Source organism: Kazachstania africana, chromosome 5, assembly GCF_000304475.1.
Source record: "Kazachstania africana CBS 2517 chromosome 5, complete genome".
Lineage (NCBI taxonomy): Eukaryota > Fungi > Ascomycota > Saccharomycetes > Saccharomycetales > Saccharomycetaceae > Kazachstania > Kazachstania africana.
The window spans coordinates 63,205-86,912 of record NC_018944.1 but is presented as its reverse complement, the minus strand read 5'-3'; the positions used below and the strand labels follow the sequence as shown (position 1 = coordinate 86,912).

Sequence of the window (23,708 nt, the reverse complement as noted above, 5' to 3'; positions counted from 1 at the left end):
ATATGTATGTATCTAATGGTATATAAATATATCTGTCAATATTGTGACATTTGACTGACGTTTATAACAGAACTTGAAAAATGACTTTGATAGACTGTATGAATTAGCCTTTCTAGAATAAGTCCATCCATAAATGTAGGGAACCCTTCAAACTCGAATCCTTGCATTATGAATTTTGAAGGTGAATTTGAAAGATGCTTTGTGTTATAGTGGAAATCTGCAATTGATTGATAGAGCCGGAAAATGTTTCCTAAAACTGCATTATAATTTCTCAGATGGTAGACTTCAGTAATCTCCTTACCTGCGTCATAGCCTGTAGTCGCTGATGAATCATTATTAAGTGATATATCGTTTGAACTTGTACCACTATAGTAAAGAACTAGATTAGAAATTTCCGCAAAGCCTGCATCTCCCTCCAACTTGATATCACCTTTAGTTCCATGTATATCAATCACTAAGTTTTTCGTAAACTTCTTAACAGGCCTACCGCCCTTTATACTACATGAAACCGGCACATTACCATTTATAAGTGTTCCTTGAAATAATAAATGGTCAGGGACTGCCTTCTTTACTTTTTCGTTCAAACTATTTCCATGTTCATCAACCAACTCTTGTAACGGTATATTGTTAAAAATCATGCTATTGATTCTATGGAAGTAAGAACCTGTCATATATTGTAGGATATCGATAGTATGACCGAATGTTGTGCTTATCATGTCAGAGCCATTACCCATTTCGAATATGTAACTCGGAGATTTAACCATTCTTTCATACCCATACCAGCCGGCATTGCCCATTATTTCAATTGAATTTATGTCACCTAGATACCCTTGGCTAATTAGCTCTTTAGCTCTTCGTACATAAGGTGATTTACGACCTTGTAATGAAATGATTGTTTGCAGTCCTCTCAATGATGCAACTTTGTAAATTTCTTCCGCTTGATCCAACGTTGCTGCCATGGGCCATTCAAGAAAAAGATACTTTAAATTTGGATTCTTATGTGAATACTCTATTAGAGGCATTATAGTGGAGTAATTATTAGAAGATTGGATTGCAATGACGATCATATCGACATTAGAGGAAGATGCAAATGATTCGATGGTTGGGAAGGCAGTAGCGCTTGTTAACTTCAACTTCTGTATGGTACTGATAGCATTTTCAATTTGTGGACTGTATAATGCAGTTATTTCGAATTGAGACGATAGCTGTAAGATCGCGGGATAATGCGTCTTTACTGCCCAACCTTTATTATAGGATAAGCCTATGAATCCGACCTTTATGGGTTCTGCATCCGGAACGGTCGATACGGAAGATCTTCTATAGTAATCCATGCCTTTTTAAATAGTTATTGGAACAATTTCAAGTTGACTATGATCTTTCCAATAAAATATAATTGTTTCCAAACACTAGTTGTAATGACTTTCTTTTCAAGATATAATGAAGAAGTAAGTACGTTTGCTTGTGAGTAATATTCCCCTGGTTGTATTGCTTTTTTTTGGATATATGTGTGAATGGATTATATGGAAATGTGATAAACACTCTGGAGGATCTTCCTGAATTGAAGTTTTTTTCTTCTATTCTGTCTGATATATCTGACTGATATTGTTCGGAAAACAGTACTCCGAATATGGAAAAACCATTCGAGTTTCAGCATCAAGAGAGTTCGAATAGACGAATTCGAGGTTGATATATACTAATGTGAATCTTGATATTATTAAGTCAAAAGTAGGGATGAGAACTAGAAGTTGGTCTTTATGACGGATAGTAGAGAAGGGTATATGTACATACGGTATTAACGATATTAAATATGGTATAGATTAAGAAAATATAGAAAAGTTTTGTAGTCAGGGAATATAAAAAGAGGGATGGAAGGAGTGAAATGGAGAGGGCAACTAGAAGATAGAAATAAAACAAAGGACCGATTCAAACAGAATGCACAGACACACCATCTTGCTTATACAGATACATCATCGGCAGTCTTTTGTCCTCTCCTTATAGTGAAGAAGTTGATGCCCTTGTGGGTATTTTCTTGTGGTTGGGTGGGCTGTGGCTGAGCCTGATCTTGTTCTGCAGGGAAGGTCTCATTATTTATCACTGGGTCAGGGACTGCCCTTGTGTCAGGTTCATTTCCTGAGAAGAATTTCCTGAAAGTGAAATTATTCTGTTTTGACGTTGGATTGGAACTATAATCAAAGGGCTCTTTCCAGTCCTTTCTTGATATCCAGAAACAAAGTATGAAGAATTTAACTAATGATACAAATACACTTGCCCACATAATACCAAATAATGAAGCACCTAGTTTTGCGCTACGATTGGCGTCATGAAAAGCGTTTCTTGCCATTACAGACACAGCTGTTTGTAAGACAGTAGCGCATACGTCGAAAAGACAACCGAATACCATCATAATGAATACAGATTTCACCAATTGACTTGAAAAGATTGTAAGCATGTAAAATAAGAATGCCATCCCAACAAATGATAGAGCCAAACCAAAAAAAACGAAAGAGAACCTACTCAAGTAAAAGAAAGAGTCTCTTTTTGAAATGAACGAGTGTGGTACATTTTCTTCGGTATTGAAGTTATCCTTTGGTGAAATAGGATAAGCAGGTCCTAGGAACTCGTTGCAATGGGTGCTGCCGTCGTCACGGGAGCACGCACCCCAGTACGTCCATCTAGTGACATTGGGAGCATTTGCAATACCAGAAGTATCACCTTCTACCCAGTAGAAGCTTGTTATAGGAGAATGGTTGATGGAACCTGACATGACTATAAAAATTAACAGTAACGTATTACCTGCGAAAAACAGCAATACGATAAATCTTAGTAGATTATTAATCGAGGATGAGAGCTTCATGGTTTACAGCGTGCTATTTTCCACAAAGTCTTTAAGCACTTTAATGAAGGAAATATTGATATATAATAAGATTGTTTGTAAGATGAGTTCTTTATATGAAGAAAGAAATTTTTTGCTTTTAGCCATCCCCCCATCTAGGTCATGACATGTATACAGCAGCTAGCAACTATTCGAGAACTGTAGTAGTATTATGTCGATCTTTCAGTGTTAAAGAATGGTCGAGGGACAATTATCCCAATGCGGCAAGAAAGCAATGGGCCCCTGTACGGGTTCTTCTGACGACATCATCTCGAGCTCGAAGGTTTGTTTGGAAACTATCCACAGAGGTGAAGCACCGCATTCGAACGGGGCAAGCTCCCTAACAGGTTTCCTTCCGCTGTATTTACAGATTTCCGTTTCCAGCTGTTAGATTTACTACAACTAGAAATTTTCAGGAGGCACGTGATGGGTGGGACAAAAAAAAAGTCAAGTACCGGGTAATAAGCAGCAACTCTCTTCGATCAGGCAATAGACTGCCTAGGCCCTGTGCGATATCGGGCGATATTATCCACCGGGCGTTGAGTTTGCCACAAGCGACTGTAACCATGGAAGCAACTTGGCCACATGTGGCATTGTAAGGGTCCGATGCTTTACGTAAGGGTAGTTTGTTCTGCAGCATTGATATGGTCAGTGGATGAGCCATCAGTGTCAGACATAGTTTGATAATAGAAGGTAATTACGTATCAGTGGGATGATTTGCGGGCAAGATAATAACCAAATGTATATTTAGTAATATTTGGTGTCTATTCACATACTGTTTTACGTTGAAGAGAATTGACTTCCCTTGAATATTATATAACTCTCATCGAATGATATGTTAGACGACTCTATCGATAGTGAAAGCTAGGATTTAGCTTTTTGTCAGTTGTTGTGATATAACATTGAAGGTTACGCATTCTACAAGATGATTTGTCTTATCGGTACAGTATTGTTATTTATGTAAAATACAAAGAAAATGTTACGGTTTGTTGCCCTTTCACTTCCATTTCCGTTCGTCTTCATGAAATAGTCATCTTCCAGTTTCCAACTGTATTGTTTCAAGATTTTTATTTTTTATGTTTTGTTACACAGATCATATAAAGGTTTGCCATTACTTTAGAGCAAAACATGAAAATATTATGTACCACATATTATCAATTTCTATCACGGCCATCACACCTTCAACACACCTATTAGTCACATTGTTCAAAGTACATTTTACCTAGGAATAGTCTCTTCAAATGTTTACTGAAGCTATCCATTTTAACAAAACTACACACAACCCTCTGCTTTTACCAAGTTACTGTATTGCTTGCAAGACCAACTATATACATATCGAAGGATACTGACACATCCATCTTTACCTAGTGGTAAAAATACATACAATAAGCACTATGCTTCCTTGCATTCTGTTTACTCATTTGTACCTTAACGCGTGAAGGAATATTGTTTTTTCGTGATATTTTCCATAGAGTAGAAAAAAGAAAAATTTTCCATGCTTAAATTTTCATATTTTCAAAACCTTTATTATTTAAGTTGCATAATTACATAGAAGGATTTACTTGATCAACAGAAAATATCTAAGAGTTTAGTATTGTTGCCCGAAACAATTTACGAATATACCGTCCGTTCCTTTACATTAACAATACCGAGATTTCCTCTACGTAATGTTATCATATTACAATCAACTAGGAATAAAAAGAGATCATTTTGAAATTGAATCTCCATTCCCTGAACCTAATATCAAGAGGGTTAAACTGACTCCCTATGGTAATAACCACACCACAGCGTCACATCAAATATCATCATATAATATAATACCCAATAGTAATAACAATGAAAATCATAATACGCAAATAGAAAATAGACCACGACATCAAACTTCCATGCTTATGACACCTTCCCCTAGCCCATCGCTCTATAACAGACCTATAATTAACAATAATAACAACAAAGTTAGTGATAATGCTATTTATTCTGACGAGCCATATTCCGAAGTCGAAGATTACATGATGAAGGGCTACTATGAAGCAAACGACGTTACTAATCACTACAGCGTTTATGACCAAACTAACGAAGAACTTACTATGCAAAATAATGACTGTGAAATGGATTTAAATTGAAAACACAACAATTTTCAAAGGCAATCACTTAATGCTAATCACTAATGTTATGTAATTATATATCCAATGATAAATCAACCCTATAGCTTATTAAAATGGATCCACTAAGTGCATGCTCTGTCATTACTGCTCTGTCAATGCTAATGTCCTAGGCATAAAAAAACGTCTCCCGGGGGCGAGTCGAACGCCCGATCTCAAGATTACTTTGATATTTCACATTACAGTCTTGCGCCTTAAACCAACTTGGCTACCGAGAGATTTTTGAAATATCTAAAAATTATTTCTTCCAAAAAGCCCATATAAATGATCGTGTCCAAATAAATCCTAATCCCAGCTAAGGAGGAGGAGGTTACTGCAGGTGCCAGGCAAAGCTAGATGGTACTAAGCCTCGAGTATAGAGAATATCTCGCATGGATATTTGAGGTACTGCTTGTAATCTTCAACAAGCCTTGAGCAGAAATCTAGTGCTCCAGATTCTATCAGTTTCACTCAGACGAGGTTGTGGGAAGTTATATATGAAACAGTTCCATCAGCATTCTTAATTCGTAATCGATTCTTGATTGAATTGGTTTCAATCTAATTATCATGTAAATCATGAAATAAGAACGAAGCTTTCTGGATTATTTCATTACCTTCGTTACTTTATGTGCATTACATAGAAAAGAATATCGCCTTATTAGTATGGGCCGTGAATAATTCCATATCTACTACTTTATTTACATTGTTTTATATAATCAGAGACGAGTTTTATTTTCCTCTTACAGAGATAGCTTCTCAATGAGTACACCTATGTTAGATGAGTATAAAACTTCAGAAAAAAATAAACTTACGTAACTTGTAATGACTATATAGTACTTCAAAAAATGTGCCTGTTCCTGAAATATTGAAATAGTTCTTCTGCATTCTCTGAAGAGAATATCTTAGATGGTTTGCAAAGCAGTTGCAGAAAATGGGAGTAATCCATACTATACCCATTGACAGACCTAAGTTTGCATTATATAGCCATCAATACCGTAAATAGCTGAAACTTATGAATAATCGTAATATTGCTTTTTGCTAGTTCTGTCCAATTTAAAGCTGATCTACCTCAAAACATCTCAAATCAACAGAAGAAGTGGCCACATTGAGTTGACGGGCTTACAACAAATATCATTTTTAAGCCATATATACACACAATTGGCTACAGCTATGCAACATCTATCATCTCAAATTCATAGCTCTCTCAAGAGAAAAAAACACATTCTTCTATTCCAACCTATCCAATGAACTTAACTTTTCCAGCAGAACATCTTTAGAAATCTCCTGAATCTCACCACCAAGAAACATTTCATCCATGACCATGTATGCTTTATAAAAACTAAAAACAATATCCAGTTCACATACATTACCGAAGAATGAATCCAAAACCTCAACAAACAAATGAATGTGTGAAAGATAAATTGGTTCGTCATCATTCAAATCAACTCCAAATACAAAATACAACCCTGCATATCTCTTGTAGACAAGCTTTGTAACATCTGATAATTGAACAAAGTTACTCTGATGCTTATGATCTCTGCTCGAAATCAGTCTATATATCTGCGCTATAGTCTCTGCTGTGTTTTTACCATCTTGTAGTGGCTGATACCAACGTACTAACCTAACTACACCTTGCTTATTAAAGCATAAAATAAACCTTATGGCCATATTAGTCTATGCAACCTCTTATTCTTAAATGCTTTCTTGATGTCTTACTATTTCAAGACATTTAAATTAGTCGGACTGCCTTTATAAAAAAAGGCTTCAGCTTCGACACTTAAAGAAGTTCATTAGTTAAGATCCAACGGATAAATGAACAACAAGCACGTGTTAACCCTAAGATTAAACAATGACATAAAGGGCAATTTCATCAGACTGCCTTCCAATTTATCTGACATGGTATTTATGAGTGGAATTAATATACAGTTTTTCAATTTCGAGATTGATGATAAATGGCATGTTTCATGGGATGGTTTTGATTCTGCTGATGCGGGGTCATTGGAGATGAGTCCTTCATTGGCATTGGTTTATAAATTACAACATAACTCTACAATCGAATTAGAAATCAAGAAATTTGAAAGCGAAAATCTGGATGATGTAACTGTCAGGGAGGTCTACGTTAAACCTGTAAGTAGTGACGATTGGGAGATTGCTGAATTGAACGCTAGTTTTTTACAGGATTCCATATTAAAACAAACAAAAGTGGTCCATGAGCGAGGATTTATTGTTTGTTATATTGACAATCTAAATTGTAAATTTTCCATAGATAAGATGGTTCCAGAATCACTGAAAGTAGGATTACTAGGAGCTGGATCATTGATTATTGTGGAGCCCAGAGAAAATAAATCAAGAAAACAACGAACTATCAGGAAACGAGAAATTGTCACTAAAGTTAAGAGATCTCTGTGCTGGAGTAAGGATAAAGAACTCCCAGGCGTATCTGTTGGATTAAATTTCAAAGAGCTAGTTTCAAGTTTTGCGTACATTTCGATTTTAGTGAACAATTTTGATCTAAAGAGGCAGTCCAAAAATATTACAAAATTTTGTCAACGTATTGCGGTCAATGCCATCGACCTACCAAATTTACCAGCAAACCATATCTGTCTATCAAAACTCGCTTGGAATTCGCTAAGTTTACCGTCTACCTGTCAATATAAGATCAATAATGGCATAAAGTTCAAAATTGAGTTTACAGAACCGCCGATTATACATACAGAGGCAAATATTTTCATTCACCATTATGATAATAAAGATTTTGCAAATTCAGTATTAGGAAATATGCTTTTAACCAATAACATGTATTTGCAAAACCACAATATTTCTATTGAACTATTAGCAATTAATGGAAAACATATCCCAGCTATTGATTTATCCCAAGTTGATCCAAAAAACATTACATACAGTCACATAAAAGAAAGTGAACAAATCAAACCAAAATTTGATATTGAAGAACAGGAAACTCATGAATATGTTGATATAAACGAAAATATTGCGGAGATAATCAAATATATCACTCTTCCCATATTACCATCCACAGGCCTTTTGATAGAAGGTTCATCTGGACAGGGCAAGACCACTACATTACGCCGTATAAACAGTATTCTGCGCACAGAATACAATTATCACACCATATATTTGAATTGTGAAGAGATTGCTGAATTTAATAATTTTGAGAAAATGAAAAGCCTAATAGATGAATGGGCCTCAGTATTCATTTGGTATAAACCTATGTGTTTGATTTTAGACAATAGTGAATTTTTATTCAATGAAATAATTAGTGAAGATAAATCTAAGAAAAACAAGGCAAACTCATTCAAATTAGCAAATTATCTGATCAGCGTACTGACAAATAATGACAGACATGTCATCGACAATAATAGGATTATTTTTAGTAGTAGTAATAGGAATTCAATTAGTAAGCTATTCTATGATAGACATTTTATTGATAAAATATGGAGTCTGAAGGCACCATCGAAAACCGAACGCCGTAAGATAGTTGACTGGTATTTGAAGAGATTCCACGTGCCTACAGACGATGACGATACGATCAATGATATAGTAATGGAAACTGAAGGGTATTCAATTAGTGATATTAAAACCTTGTCTTATAAACTGCTGAATGCATACCAAATAAATCACCGTCTAAATAAACGGGAGATATTAGAAATAATAGGAAATTTTACACCTACATCATTACAAAGAGTGAAGCTTTCAAACAATGCTAAGAAGAAAGTGAAATGGGAGGATATTGGTGGACTTGTAATGGCCAAAAATGTTCTATTAGAAACGCTAGAGTGGCCTACAAAGTACCAACCCGTATTTCAAAATTGTCCCTTGAGATTAAGATCTGGCATCTTACTATATGGATACCCGGGGTGTGGCAAGACATTATTAGCAAATGCTGTAGCATCACAATGTGGGTTGAATTTCATTTCCATAAAGGGTCCCGAAATTTTAAACAAATATATAGGAGCTAGTGAACAGAATGTGAGAGAGTTATTCGAGAAGGCAGAGTCCATTAAACCGTGTGTGCTATTTTTCGATGAATTTGATTCTATTGCAACGAAGAGAGGCCATGACTCCACGGGTGTAACCGATAGGGTAGTGAATCAATTGTTGACGGAAATGGATGGTGCCGAGGGATTGAGTGGTGTATACGTACTGGCAGCAACGAGTAGACCGGACTTGATTGACCCTGCACTTTTGAGACCTGGTAGACTGGATAAGAGTATCATATGTGACATCCCGAATGAAATGGATAGATATGATATTCTGGACTGCGTGCTATTCAAAGGGAAGCTTCAATTTGCAGGAGCCGTAGAAGATTTGAAACAGATAGCAACTATGACGCAAGGATACTCTGGAGCAGATTTACAAGGATTATGTTACAGTGCGCACCTGAAAGCCGTACATCGACAGTTAGCTACCGAGAGAGTGCAGTTGACAACAGGGGGAGAAGAGACAAACGATATAGAAGTCTCCGTTATCAATGAACTGACGAAGAGAGAACAAATAATCGAGAACGTGAAAGAAAGATTAGATAAGAAGAATGGCCAGGAGAATTCAAACATAGCAACAACAACCCGGGGTAATGCCAAGACAGAATTGGTAGTATCAATGCAAGATCTACTTGAAGCCGTACAAGAAACAAGGCCAAGTATATCTCAACAGGAGTCACAGAAACTGAGAAAAATTTACGATCTCTTCCAAAATAATACAAGAGAAGGGACACTGCCCTCCACTGAAGTGAACCCTACAGACGTGGGAAACCGAATATCATTAATGTAAATCTCCGTCCCACGCAGACGCGCTCCCCCATACAAATATTTTTAGCTTCCCTAATCACTAACTATCCTCCCACTTGCTGCTTATCAAAAATGACTCTTCTTACCACCACCCACTCCCGCTGGCCCTCGAGGCGCGCTTTTGCACTCTTTTTTTCTGCCGCGGGATATTAAGAAATTGTGAATATCCTCGAACCGAAATTTTTTTTTTTTCATTTCTGGCAAGACGTAATCGATGCGAGCACGACATGCCGTGGTGCCAAGAGCGAGTAAGTCTGTTAGAAGAAAGCTAATCCAATCCAGTGGACCTTTCTTTGCCAAAAAAAAAAAAATTTTCCTCTTGGCTCATACATATAGAAAGTGTGTTTTTGGGAAATCAGTATATGTATTTGGTCTATCGTTTCATATTACACTCTAAAAGACACATTTACTTCAAGTTAAGAAGCGAAGAAAATTATTATTAATAAATTTTCATGGTTATCTTTAACAGCGACAATACTAATATTCTACTATAATATATTCCTTTTCTCCCTCCTTTCAAATGTCCAGTAATACTGAAATTAAGACCACAAAGTTTCAGTCAATTAAATTGTTCGGTCGTAAATTGATCAATTCAAGAAGCTTTGATAATACCACTTCTACAAGTGTAAAAGTACCCAAACTAAAGAAGAAAAACACTTCACCTGGCGAAGAATTGAAAACAAGAACACCAGTAAGGTCATCCACCTCTGCGAAGTTATTAAGTCGTAATAATACAAATCCATTCACTCTAAAGAATAACTCTACAACTAATGGTACTAGTACACCACTTACGAGAGATTCATCACTAAATACGATTGATAAACCACTAATCTATAACCCATATGGAACAAATACCAGCAGTAATCACTATAATACAACTAAACCGGATGCAACGTTCTATTTACACGATGGTTCTACTAAACAGCGTGTGTTGTCACTACCGTTACGTGATCCAAATGAAATGCTTCCCGATGAGTTTAAACAAATATCAGTACAACTCTTCGATAATTTCAAATTTGAAAACGATACAAATATAGGGAATGGTGGTACATCAGAAGTTAAGAAGATATCCAATGTGAATGGCGCGAAAATATACGCTTTTAAAAGGTTGAATATGATTTATGATGAAAATGATGAAACTTACTATAAACGTTGTTCAAGAGAATTTATCATCGCTAAATATTTGAATGATGAAAATTTGAAATTACAAAATAATAAAGATTTTAATAAATATAACGGTGGAATACATATTGTTGGTGTATATGATCTTTTAAAGGTACCGACAACGACCTTTATGTGTAGAGGTTGGGGCTATGTTATGGAATTAGGTAAATGTGATTTGTTCCATCTAATAAGTAAATCAGGTTGGAAAAATGTGCATTTGAATGAAAAATATTGTATCTTTAAGCAAATTTGTCTCGGTATAAAATTTATGCATGATAAAGGTATTGCTCATAGAGATATTAAGCCAGAAAATATACTGTTTGATTACGATGGTGTGGTGAAAATTACAGATTTTGGTATATCGAATTGGCTATACAATGAACCTCGGGATTTTGAATCTGGTATCAAATTATTTGCCGGCATGATTGGTTCACCACCTTATACGGCACCAGAAGTTATGATGTACGATGCAAAAAAGAATTATAGTGTGGACTTACAGAAACCTTATGATGCTAGACTAATGGATAGTTATGCATTGGGTATTTTACTGATGGTTATGGTTAGCAATGGATTACAACCTTTTATGGAATCATGTTCTAAGGATTCCAAGTTTAGAGATTACGAAAATGGGTACAATAATTTTATTAAATATAACAACAAAAATTTTAGAACGAAGGGTAATTATAGGCCGGGACCCGGATCGGAGTATCAGTTTGCTAAGATTTTCAAAGATAGTGAGAGCTCGAGGGCTTGTTGGAGACTAGCAGATCCTGTGGCTTCCACCAGATACACCATGGATGATTTACTCGAAGATCCATGGTTTACTAAGATTGAAACATGTATCAGTATGGAAGATACGTATGACAATCTTTTCACCAATGCAATTCCCGAGATAAAGCCACCAACGATCACTCCACCAATGTCACCTTCAACCAATAATAATAACGGTACCGAACAAGAAATATCCAGATCGATGTGTGATTTCTCAACTCCAGATGATACAAAGACGACGGTATCGTTTTCTAGTGGTGCATCGAGTAGCATGTTATTGACATTAGAAGAACGTAACGAAGCTCTTGAAAGCATTGTGCCATTGAATGAAATATCTAAGAAATCCAGTACGATGATCAGCCGCCATAGCAGTATAACAAGAAGGACGTCGACCCCAAGAAGAACGACGTCGGGTCAGAAGAAGAAACTGGTCCACGATCATTTGAATGTGGTGAGTAGTGTAACAAATTTACTAGAATCGACCAAAAACTCCTCCTTAGCGTCCTCCATAGGTTCAGCCTCCTTCAAATCGAGAAGATAAGTATCTGTAAAACATTTGTGTATCTTTTAAAAAAAATTTTTATAGACGGTTTCACTATCAACATTCTTGATACTACAAGCATAGATAAAAAAAAAAACATCATACGCGAACGCCATGGAGCGAGAGTTATCAAGAAGATTGTGGTGTAACTTTCGCACTCACAGAAAACGTGTGCCAATCCGCCTCAAGTCCCTGCCTGAGCCTAGTCGTCTGTTCGACTCCCCCCCGGAGGCTCTCAGTCTAGCACGGAACCCCTCTGCCCATAAGGGTCCGTGGAACCAGCCCCGCCCGCCGGGATTCTCGGAACCGGCGCCGTTCTTTCCTGCCGCTACGAGGCCGTTCTTTGCAGTGCTGCCAGGAAAAAAAAAGGAAAGAAACAGTCCACGAAAGGCAAGGAAGGAAAAAATTGCTCCTACTGACGATCCTCACGGTTGCTACTTTGTCTCGGAGGTTCGCGATGAGGCGATCGAAAGAAGAAGGAACGTTAATACAAGAGAACTACCAAGTTACGTTTTAAAATCTCAATTTTAAATCTTACGTGCATGTTTATAAACTATAAACTAGTCAAACACCACTGGTTCATTAAAGGTTTTATAGAGAACTTTTTTTCACATACTGATAATTATTTGCAACTCTAATATTCCATTTTGCTCTCTTCCAGTTCTCCTGCGATTTCGGTAAAGTTCACCTCACTTCTCTAGCATGTTGTTGAATAATGTCTATAGACATTCAAGCCGCTATCTCATAAGGTTTATCAATTTTGTTCACTCATATAAACTCTCAAGACGGTATTTTCTACCGGTACTCGGTGCTCACGTCCTCGTTTCATCTTTTCTGTTATGGTTCCTGATACTGAACAGGTCAGATGAATCTGAACTCTTAAAGAATGATAATAACCGTTATTACATTGATGACCCCGATTACAAGTATTTCAATGATTTCATTTCGAATGATGCCACTTCGTGGTTACCAATACCATTCATTTCTTCCGCTGATGGTGAAGATAGCGTGTCTGAATTGAATAAATTATCAAAATTGTATGAAAAATTGAAATTTAATACAAAACCAATTTGGGTAGACGATTATTCTTTGAAAAAGAATCTAATGACTGTATCAATGGGACCTCACAAATTTGAAAGCTTCAATTTCATTGATAATATCACTTTCTATGATTTCGATCCAAGATTAACCTGGTCTACCTATCTAAATCATATCTTACACAATCTAAATGATGAAAATGAAGAACTACCCTTCTCGTGGTACGATTGGAGTGATTTCCATGAATTGAATAAACTTATCTCTTTGGAATCTCAAAAAATCAACTGTAATCTTTTGTTTGAAGGTACTCTCGACGTAGAGGCATTAGATTTAATTGAAAAAGAAGTAGGCGAACCTTTGTTCGTGAACGAAAGATTCAAATACACTTACCCTAAATGGTACCATTTCTCAAGAAAAATGGCTCAACGTCATATCTTTACAGTATTAAAGAAGCATTGTACTCCAATTGAAAAGGCTAAATTCTCCACAGGTGTTGTCATCAATGAGATGTATGATAATGTTAGACCAGAGGTCTTCCAATTACAAGCAAGAAATTTCGTCCTAACAACTGCACCAAATCCTTTATCAATAACTATGTGTAGTGATACAAATCATGCTACTTATCAATTCAACGTACAAAAGAGAAATAGTTCAAATTTAATAGAATCAAAGTTATTACACAATTTCATCTCAAATCAAACTGATAATATGCTCCAATTTAATGATACCTCAGAAATACCTGAAGATTTTGATATTGTCTTTAATCATAACATCTTATTTAATGAATTCATCTCTAATGTCAACATTTCCAAAAAATTTAAACTCGAAGTTGACAGAACAGATAAAAACGCTTTTAATTCGAATTACGTTGAATTATCTGCTGACGATTTCGAATTTGATCCCTACTCCAAAATCAAAGATATGGAGTCCCGTAAAGACTCTTTGTCCTTACATCAATTGAACTATTTAGCCTCTTTGAAGACTTCTGTTACTTACCATCCTGCCACTGCGCCCAAATATTTCGCTGAATGTGGCGCCATCCAACAATTCAAAGGTATGGGGTATCATAGGGACAAGAGATTTTTCAATGGTGACAATATGCTAAACAACCAACAAGATTATTTCAATAGACTAAATGCAATGATTAGGACTTTCCAAAAATTTACCGCAGCAAATGGTATTATCTCATGGTTGGGCCACGGTACTTTATACGGTTACATTTACAACGGTCAAACTTTCCCATGGGATAACGATTTTGATTTACAAATGCCAATCACTCACTTGAATTATTTGAGTGAATATTTTAATCAAACATTAGTTTTAGAAGATCCAAGATTCGGTAATGGAAGATATCTCTTGGATGTGGGCACTTCAATAACCATTAGAACAAACGGTAACGGTAAAAACAATATTGATGCCAGATTCATTGATATCGATTCTGGTCTTTATATCGATATCACTGGTTTAAGTGTCTCAATGGATGTTGCAAGAGATACAATGAAAACTTACATAACTGACAAGGCTAAAGAACAAAAAATCGAACTGACGAAGGAAGTTAAGACTTATCCAGACACCAATCATTTAAAAGACTTCGACGGTGAAACTTTCTCCCTCTTAAACATTACTGAATTAAAGAAATATGCTGATGAGCATACGAACATTTTTTCTGCCGATGACATAAAAAACATTGGTAAGTTAATTGAAAAGGAGGAAGAGACTGTGCAATCCAAGTCAGTTGAAAAATGGTTAAATCCAGAAGAAAGATTTGATTTACACAAAAAGTTACATCTTTTCAATTGTAGAAATAGTCACTTCACAAATCTAGATCTATTATCACCATTAATCAACACCATGTACCATGGTGTTCCAACATTAATTCCTTTTAAGTACATTTCAGCATTAAAGAATGAATACTCGGTTCCAGCGAAGTATGGTTACACCACGTTCAAAGATAACATATATCTCCCAGAATTCAGATTATGGTTCAAGCAAAGAATTCTTGACAGATGCTCCAATCTAAAATCATGGTTCCCTACAGATATTTTTGAACCGCTGAAAAATACTACATCTTTGGAAAGAATTGATTTTGATACTGATGCTAAAACAATGCTTGATAACTTAATCATGATGGATGATTATGATAACGTCAATATTGATATACTAGCACAAATTTATAATTCTTTTGAAACGACAAGTTATAGATTAAAAGAAGTGGAAATTCAATATTCGAATACCTCTCCAGAACAAAAAAAGATTCAGTTGGACCAACTTAGAGAGAGATTCTCTAGCTCTCTGAACAACCCTGCCAAAGATCCTTTGATCTATCGCAATGAATTGAATATATATGAAGAATTGTCCTCGAAATATGACGCTTCCACAATCAAAGATTTGGAAAGAAACGTTCAATATAAATATATTGATAAATTCTGGTCTTTAACGAGAGATTTAAAATACAGAAATTCGACTCTTTTCAATACAACCACCTCAGTGTCATTAGAATCCGCCAACTTGACTTCAATTGATTTCAATGTTATTGGTAGAGACGATTTGTTCGCTGATTCCAGGAAGAATGCTAATGAGCTCTTCAAAACAGATCCGGTAATGACTACTGAAAACTAATGCATTATTACGTAAATTAAAAGCTCCTAATTTCTTTTCTCGTATGAATGACTAGACATACCTTCATATATATTATTTAACATTTAATTCTGTCAATACAAATATAAATTAATAATTAAACTATAGTAGTTTGAGTTGTCCACTTGGCCTGTTTTTTATATATCTATGGCGATGCCTCTAGCAGAGCTGTAAATTTCTAGGAAACCCCGAAGATGAAAGAACATTGAGCTTTGAAAAATTACCGATTTATGGTTATAGAGAGTTTAAATAAGAAAAAGGTATATGATAGAGGGCATACATGACGCAGCCTACCAAAAGCTCACTAGTGTTGTCACTTAGACGGAAGATGGAAAACAGAACTTCCAATGCTGGGAAGAAATTGTCGTCTTCTCATTCCACAAGCGACCTAGTATCAACAAAGCCACATCGATCGGTCAGCACCAGGAAAATTCCTAGGAAAACTGCCACAAATCCCGTCGCTAGTGTATTCAACGAACCTGAAAATAAAATTAGTGACATTGATACCACGCACTTTACTTTTAATATTATATTTGATAAATTAAAAAGCTCGAACTCACAAGAGCGAACTAATGCAACGATTGAGTTGAAAAACTCACTGATATCATTGAATCGTGAACTGTCTAGTGAACAATTTCAAAGACTAAGTAATTCAATTAACAATAAAATTTTTGAATTAATTCATGGTTCAACTTCTGAAGAAAAGATTGGCGGTGTACTGGCCGTAGACACTTTAATTTCATTTTACTCTCACACAGAGGAACTACCTAGTCAAACATCAAGATTGGCCAACTATTTACGTATGTTGATTCCTTCAAGTGATATTGAAGTTATGCGCCAAGCTGCCACTACATTGGGCAAATTGGCAATTCCCGGAGGCACTTTGACATCCGAATTTGTAGAAGTTGAGGTCAAAAATGCTATGGAATGGTTAACTTCATCACCAGAAAATAATGCGAGTTCAAAACAAGAGTTTAGGAAGCATGCTGCCTTATTGGTATTGAGCGCGCTTGCAGATAATTCTTCCTACTTATTGTACCCATATGTGAACTTAATATTGGAAAACGTTTGGAGAGCACTGCGAGATACAAAAGTCGTTATTAGAGTCGACGCATCCAGGATGTTGGGTAAGTGTTTGAAAGTAATTAAAGACAGAAATAATAATAATGAAAATGAACAATGGGTCAAAAGATTATTCAATGAATCCCTCCATGGCCTCACATTAAATACCAACGAAGCTCTGCATGCGAGCTTGCTAGTATTTAGGGAACTTTTGAGACTTGAAAATGATAAATTTATCAAAGGCAAAATTAGTCATATATTTAAAAATTGCATGGCTTTAAAAGACCATAAATTTGAGGTGGTACGATTAGAGGTATATAATATACTACCACTCCTAGCGTCATTTGATAAAGAATCATTCATCAAGTTGTATTTAGACCAAATCATGTTACATTACCTAAATGTTTTTAAGACCCTCAAATCAAACTCTACTAATGGTTCAGATAAACCTCTAATCTTTGTTTCAATAGGTGATATTGCCTTTGAAGTTGGTCATAGCATTTCACCTTACATGAACCAAATATTAGATAATATTAGAGATGGCTTGAGAACAAAGTACAAAATGCGTAGAAATTTTGAAAGGGAAGTATTTTATTGCATTGAGAAGTTAGCTTATGCACTGGGACCCGCGCTGGCAAAGCATCTAAATCGAGATCTATTAAATCTTCTCTTTTCATGTACCTTATCCGATTATATGCAGAAGACTTCAATGGTGTTAGCCGAGAAAGTTCCTGCGCTTGAGAAAACTATAAACAATAGATTATTGAATCTTCTTTGTATCACTCTATATGGAGAGAGTTGTACTGGAAGGGAACTTCCAAGTTTAATGAAACCAGCATCACTTGAAAGAGCTCGCGATTGGAGAAATAGATCATGTTACAAAAAGACCACAGAAGCTAATGACGAAACAAGAGATGTGCAGTTATTAATACAATCTCTCAGAATGCTTCAAAGCATAAAAAACGAGTATTCTTTAGCCAATTTTGTACAATTTGTCGTGATGGCATATATTGAACATGATAATGCAAGTGTAAGGAAAGTTGCTGCTTTAACATCCTGTGATCTCATATCGCGGGACGCAATATGCAAACAATCTACCTTGAGTGCTTTGCAGTCAGTTTCGCAGATATTGAGTAAGCTCTTAATATTGGTAATTACAGATACGACTGTAGAAAACAGGTTAGAAATACTGCAACATTTAACATCAAACTTTGACCCTCAGTTAGCTCAGCCAGATAATATTCGTTTACTTTTTACTGCCCTACACGATGAAATGTTCACAATTCAAATGGAAGCAATGAAGTTAATAAGTCGAGTAAGCTCAGTAAATCCTGCCTACATTGTTCCATCATTACGAAAGACCCTAATGGAACTTTTAACTCAAATTAAGCATGTAACTGCTTCAAGAAAAAAAGAAGAATGCATTATTTTACTCCAGTTATTGATAAATTCTAGTAAGGATGTTACCGAGCCATACATGGACCGCATTCTAGATGTATTACTCGATAAGACAAAAGACTCGTCATCAAATGTGGCATATACCTCCCTAAAAGCAATAGGTGAATTAGCTGTAGTGGGCGGCTCAGATATAAAGAAGCATCTAGATAAATTAATGCCTTTGATTATCTCCACCTTCCAAAACCAGTCGAACTCATTTAAAAGAAATGCAGCGCTCAAAACATTAGGTCAGATAGCTGGATCTACAGGTTATGTTATTGATCCGTTACTTGACTATCCTGAGTTGCTAGGTATCCTAATGAACATTCTAAAATTTGAACAATCTATTGACACGAAAAAGGAAATAATTCGTCTAGTTGGTATTTTAGGTGCGCTTGATCCATACAAGCATAGAGTGATTGAAGCTAAAAACCCTGCAAGAGAACTACTGGATCAAAATGCCCCTTCTATTGATATTGCCTTATTGCTGAAAGGTATCACGCCGTCAAATGAAGAATACTACCCTACCGTTGCGATACATTCATTGGTCAAAATTTTACATGATGCATCCTTGTCATCACATCACACAGCTGCAGTTCAAACGATCTCCCAGATCTTCCAAATCGTCGGGAACCAATGCATTTCATTGCTCGACATCATCATTCCCGGTATATTGCATGTAATGACTTCCTGCCCTCCATCGATCTTGGAGTTTTACTTTCAACAACTACGTACACTCATTGGTGTTGCTAAAGAGCATGTTATGCCATTTGTTGATGAAATCTACGAAGTTGTCGAGGAATTTTTCACTATCGTAAATCTGCAAATCAACATAATTTTGCTTATTGAAACAATATCAACCTCCATCAAAAATGCGTTCAAAAAATACATCCCAATCACTATTAATATGTTCTTAGGAGTTTTAGAGAATGATGAATCGCCCAAAAAGCTGACTTCTACAAGAATTTTAAAGTCTCTGATCACTTTTGGAGCCAACTTGGAGGATGATGCTTATGCTGTCGTACCAATGCTCGTAAAAATGTGTGAATATTCCTCTGGATCTCTTAGAAAAACATCCATAGTAGTATTAGGAAGGCTTGCAAAATCTGTAGACCTATCTGAAATGTCATCAAGAATAGTACAAACTCTTCTTCGTATAATGAATACCGGCGATAAGGACTTGACAAAGGCGTTAATGAATACATTCTCCTTACTGTTGCTTCAAATGGGTTCTGATTTCATGGTGTTTGTCCCAATAATAAACAAAGCTTTAGTCAAAAATCGCATTCAAAATTCAATTTATGACCAGTTAGTTAATAAACTAATCAATAATGAAAGATTACCTACAAATATTATCTTAGACAGAGAGGCGGAAGAAGAGACAAATCCAGCCTTCGAAAATTTTGAAGCAGTGAAACCCTTGTTTGTTAACCAATTGGTATTGAGAAATGTACTACACTGCAGTGCACAACATTCGCAAGAAGATTGGAAGGAATGGCTGCGGCGGTTATCTATTCAACTATTGAAAGAATCACCATCTCATGCACTAAGAGCTTGCTCCAACTTGGGGAGTATATATTATCCCTTAGCAAGGGATTTGTTTAATGCCTCGTTTGCGAGCTGCTGGAAAGAACTGTCTGACGCTTCTCAAACGCATGCAGTGAATTCATTATGCTTAGCATTAGCGTCACCAGAAAACCCACCAGAAATCTATCAAACTATTTTGGGCCTTGTAGAGTTCATGGAGCATGGAAAAAAACCATTACCTATACCAACAGAGATTCTTGGACAATATGCTCAAAAATGTCATGCATATGCAAAAGCTTTACATTACAAGGAGTTAGAGTTTCTGCAGAACCCTAGCTCATCAGCAATCGAATCTTTAATAAATATCAATAATCAGTTACACCAAACGGATGCCTCAATTGGAATTTTGAAATATGCCCAACAGCACCATAAACTTCAGCTGAAAGAAACATGGTATGAAAAATTACAAAGATGGGAAGATGCTTTACAAGCATACGAAGAGCGCGAAAAAAGTGGCGACACTTCTAATGAAGTACTGCTTGGAAAAATGAGATCATTGCATGCACTTGGTGAATGGGATCCTTTATCCAAATTAGCAACGGAAAAGTGGCAGCTAGTTGATCCAGATGCTCGGAAAAGCATAGCACCATTAGCTGCAGGAGCTGCGTGGGGCCTTGGCCAATGGGATAACATTGAGCAATATATTGATGTTATGAATCCTAGCTCTCCAGATCGAAACTTTTTTGAAGCAATATTATGTCTACATAGAAATAATTTTATGAAAGCAGAAGAGCATATCTCTAACGCTAGAAATTCACTTGTGACTGAAATGTCAGCTCTAGTAAGTGAAAGCTACACAAGAGCTTACAGTGTGGTTGTGAGAAGTCAAATGATAGCTGAGTTGGAAGAAGTAATGAATTACAAGCAGCTTCCATTTAATTCTACTAGGCACAAGGCAATTACAGCAACTTGGAATAAAAGGTTGCTTGGAGCACAAAGAAACGTTGACGTCTGGCGTCAAATTTTATCCGTAAGATCACTTGTTGTTAAACCTCAACAAGATTCCGAAATATGGATTGAATTTGCTAATCTATGCCGGAAGTCCAATAGAATGGGTCTGGCTAAAAGATCACTCTCTTTCTTAATGGAAACAGAAAATGATCCCAACATGCCAAACATAGCTTACGCGGCTCCACAGGTGGTATACGCCCATTTAAAATATCTATGGGCCAGTGGTTTGCAGAAGGAAGCTCTCAAATATTTAACCAAGCTCAGTTTGAAATTAGTCAATAACCTAGGATTAGATCCTGATAAGATTATCAATCAAAACACTTGGAAAAAAGATGGTCTGCCCAAGGATAGTCTAGAAACAGAACACAAGTTGTTAGCTCGCTGTTTCTTAAAACAAGGTGAATGGCAAGTTATTTTACAGCCTGATTGGCGAGAAAAAAAACCTGACGCTGTCTTGGGGTCCTACTTGCTTGCAGCACATTTTGACAGCTCCTCATACAAAGCCTGGCATAAATGGGCTTTAGCTAATTTTGAAGTGATTTCGGTACTTACAGCATCTCCTTCTGATGACAAGAATGGTCCAACTTCAACTATGCATAAGACCAATAATGGTATGATTGGTTTGAATACATTTGAAACGAGAAGAAATAGTTTTTCTAATAAAATAATACACAAACATGTGGTTCCTGCAATCAAGGCATTTTTCCATTCTATTGCATTATCGGAAACTAGCTCTTTACAAGATGCACTGCGATTATTAACCTTATGGTTTAGTTTTGGCGGTATACCTGAAGCAACACAAGCTGTGCATGAAGGATTTGCCCTCATTAAAATAAGTACATGGTTAGAGGTGCTACCACAATTAATTTCTCGTATTCATCAAAGGGATGAAATTGTTAGTAAATCATTACTTACTTTATTATCTGAGTTAGGCAAGGCTCATCCACAAGCATTGGTATACCCACTAACTGTAGCTATCAAGTCGGAATCTATCTCAAGGCAAAAAGCGGCTCTTTCTATTATGAATCGAATGAGAACACATAGTCCACTGTTAGTTGAGCAAGCCGAATTAGTAAGCCATGAATTAATCCGCGTAGCGGTGTTATGGCATGAACTGTGGTACGAGGGTTTAGAGAATGCAAGTCGTCAATTTTTTGGTGAGAATAACACTGATAAAATGTTCGAAATCTTAGAACCTCTACATCAAATGCTGGACAAAGGACCGGAAACTATCAGAGAGATTTCATTTAAAAATTTCTTTGGCAGAGATTTAAACGACGCATATAGGTGGGTAGTGAAGTACAAGGCTAATGGGGACAGAAACAATCTCAATCAGGCATGGGATATCTATTATGCTGTGTTCCGTAGAATAAGCAAGGATCTGCCGCAATTACAAACTTTGGAACTCCAACATGTCTCACCAAAGCTTTTAGAGGCCCGTGACCTAGACCTAGCAGTTCCAGGAAAATATCATGCATATAGACAATTAGTGAAAATTTCTAGTTTTGATCCTGTGTTTTCCGTGATAGCTTCCAAGCAAAGACCACGTAAAATTTCTATTAAAGGTAGTGACGGTAAAGAGTATACGTATGCCTTGAAAGGGCATGAGGATATTAGACAAGATAGCTTAGTAATGCAGCTTTTTGGCCTGGTCAATACATTATTACAAAATGATCCGGAATCATTTAGAAGACACTTGGATATTCAACAATATCCTGCAATTCCTCTTTCGCCTAAAACTGGTTTACTCGGATGGGTCACCAAGAGTGATACTTTCCATGATCTGATAAAAAATTATCGTGATACAAATAAAATTCCTTTAAACATTGAGCATTGGATTATGCTACAAATGGCGCCTGATTACGATAGTTTGACACTACTAGAGAAGATTGAAGTTTTCCAATACGCCATGGAAAACACAAAAGGCCAAGATTTGGCTAATGTTTTATGGTTAAAGAGTAAATCTTCTGAAACTTGGTTAGAACGTAGAACCATTTACACCAAATCTCTGGCTGTAATGTCGATGACCGGCTATATTCTTGGTTTGGGGGATAGACATCCTAGTAATTTTTTGTTGAACAAATATACTGGTAAAGTAGTCCATATCGATTTTGGTGACTGTTTTGAAGCAGCATTGCTGAGGGAAAAATTTCCTGAAAGAGTACCGTTTAGATTAACGAGAATGTTAACGAATGCAATGGAAGTTGGGGGTGTCGAGGGCAGTTTCCGTATTAGTTGTGAAAATGTCATGAGAGTTCTGAGGGATAATAAAGAATCTGTAATGGCTATTCTGGAGGCATTTGCATTTGATCCGTTGATTCATTGGGGATTTGATATATCAATCGAAACTATCGAAGAAATCACTGGTATCGATCTGTCAATAGATAATCCTCACAATTTACTAAGGCGGGGTGCCATCACAGACGAAGAAGCAGTAAAATTAGAATCAGATCAAAGAGATGATATTAGAAATGCAAGAGCATTGTTGGTATTGACGCGTATTACAGAAAAGTTAACAGGCAATGACTTCGGGAATGCAAGAGAATTAGACGTTCCTGAACAAGTTGATAAGCTTATCCAGCAAGCAGTCTCTGTGAAAAATCTTTGTCAACACTATATTGGCTGGTGTCCATTCTGGTGAAGCAAAAGAGCAACTCAAGCAATCTGGCCCATGTATTATTTGATATAAACGTTTGTATTAT

At 36.3% G+C, this 23,708-nt stretch overlaps 8 protein-coding genes and 1 non-coding gene across 9 annotated transcripts; 5 read left to right on the top strand and 4 right to left on the bottom strand.

The window, feature by feature from the left end:
• Positions 1 to 35: 35 nt before the first annotated feature.
• On the bottom strand, positions 36 to 1,331 carry GAL80 (transcription regulator GAL80; the record flags this gene model as incomplete). Its single annotated transcript, XM_003957278.1, has 1 exon — positions 36 to 1,331. The coding sequence occupies one exon, from the start codon at positions 1,329 to 1,331 to the stop codon at positions 36 to 38; it is 1,296 nt and encodes a 431-aa protein (XP_003957327.1).
• Positions 1,332 to 1,954: 623 nt separating this feature from the next.
• On the bottom strand, positions 1,955 to 2,854 carry SUR7 (Sur7p; the record flags this gene model as incomplete). The annotated part of the gene is made up of 1 exon (XM_003957277.1): positions 1,955 to 2,854. One exon carries the CDS (start codon positions 2,852 to 2,854, stop codon positions 1,955 to 1,957), a length of 900 nt encoding a protein of 299 aa, XP_003957326.1.
• Positions 2,855 to 4,539: 1,685 nt separating this feature from the next.
• On the top strand, positions 4,540 to 4,995 carry KAFR0E00360 (uncharacterized protein; the record flags this gene model as incomplete). Its single annotated transcript, XM_003957276.1, has 1 exon — positions 4,540 to 4,995. One exon carries the CDS (start codon positions 4,540 to 4,542, stop codon positions 4,993 to 4,995), a length of 456 nt encoding a protein of 151 aa, XP_003957325.1.
• A 165-nt stretch (positions 4,996 to 5,160) lies between these two features.
• KAFR0Etrna3Y lies at positions 5,161 to 5,252 on the bottom strand. The gene is given in 2 exon segments: positions 5,161 to 5,197; positions 5,213 to 5,252. It is a non-coding gene; the product is annotated as a tRNA-Tyr (tRNA).
• Positions 5,253 to 6,240: 988 nt separating this feature from the next.
• APS2 (Aps2p) lies at positions 6,241 to 6,681 on the bottom strand (the record flags this gene model as incomplete). Its single annotated transcript, XM_003957275.1, has 1 exon — positions 6,241 to 6,681. One exon carries the CDS (start codon positions 6,679 to 6,681, stop codon positions 6,241 to 6,243), a length of 441 nt encoding a protein of 146 aa, XP_003957324.1.
• A 144-nt stretch (positions 6,682 to 6,825) lies between these two features.
• PEX1 (AAA family ATPase peroxin 1) lies at positions 6,826 to 9,801 on the top strand (the record flags this gene model as incomplete). Its single annotated transcript, XM_003957274.1, has 1 exon — positions 6,826 to 9,801. The coding sequence occupies one exon, from the start codon at positions 6,826 to 6,828 to the stop codon at positions 9,799 to 9,801; it is 2,976 nt and encodes a 991-aa protein (XP_003957323.1).
• A 537-nt stretch (positions 9,802 to 10,338) lies between these two features.
• On the top strand, positions 10,339 to 12,294 carry KAFR0E00330 (uncharacterized protein; the record flags this gene model as incomplete). The annotated part of the gene is made up of 1 exon (XM_003957273.1): positions 10,339 to 12,294. One exon carries the CDS (start codon positions 10,339 to 10,341, stop codon positions 12,292 to 12,294), a length of 1,956 nt encoding a protein of 651 aa, XP_003957322.1.
• Positions 12,295 to 12,996: 702 nt separating this feature from the next.
• On the top strand, positions 12,997 to 15,951 carry MNN4 (Mnn4p; the record flags this gene model as incomplete). The annotated part of the gene is made up of 1 exon (XM_003957272.1): positions 12,997 to 15,951. One exon carries the CDS (start codon positions 12,997 to 12,999, stop codon positions 15,949 to 15,951), a length of 2,955 nt encoding a protein of 984 aa, XP_003957321.1.
• A 298-nt stretch (positions 15,952 to 16,249) lies between these two features.
• On the top strand, positions 16,250 to 23,647 carry TOR2 (phosphatidylinositol kinase-related protein kinase TOR2; the record flags this gene model as incomplete). Its single annotated transcript, XM_003957271.1, has 1 exon — positions 16,250 to 23,647. One exon carries the CDS (start codon positions 16,250 to 16,252, stop codon positions 23,645 to 23,647), a length of 7,398 nt encoding a protein of 2,465 aa, XP_003957320.1.
• Between the last annotated feature and the right edge of the window lie 61 nt (positions 23,648 to 23,708).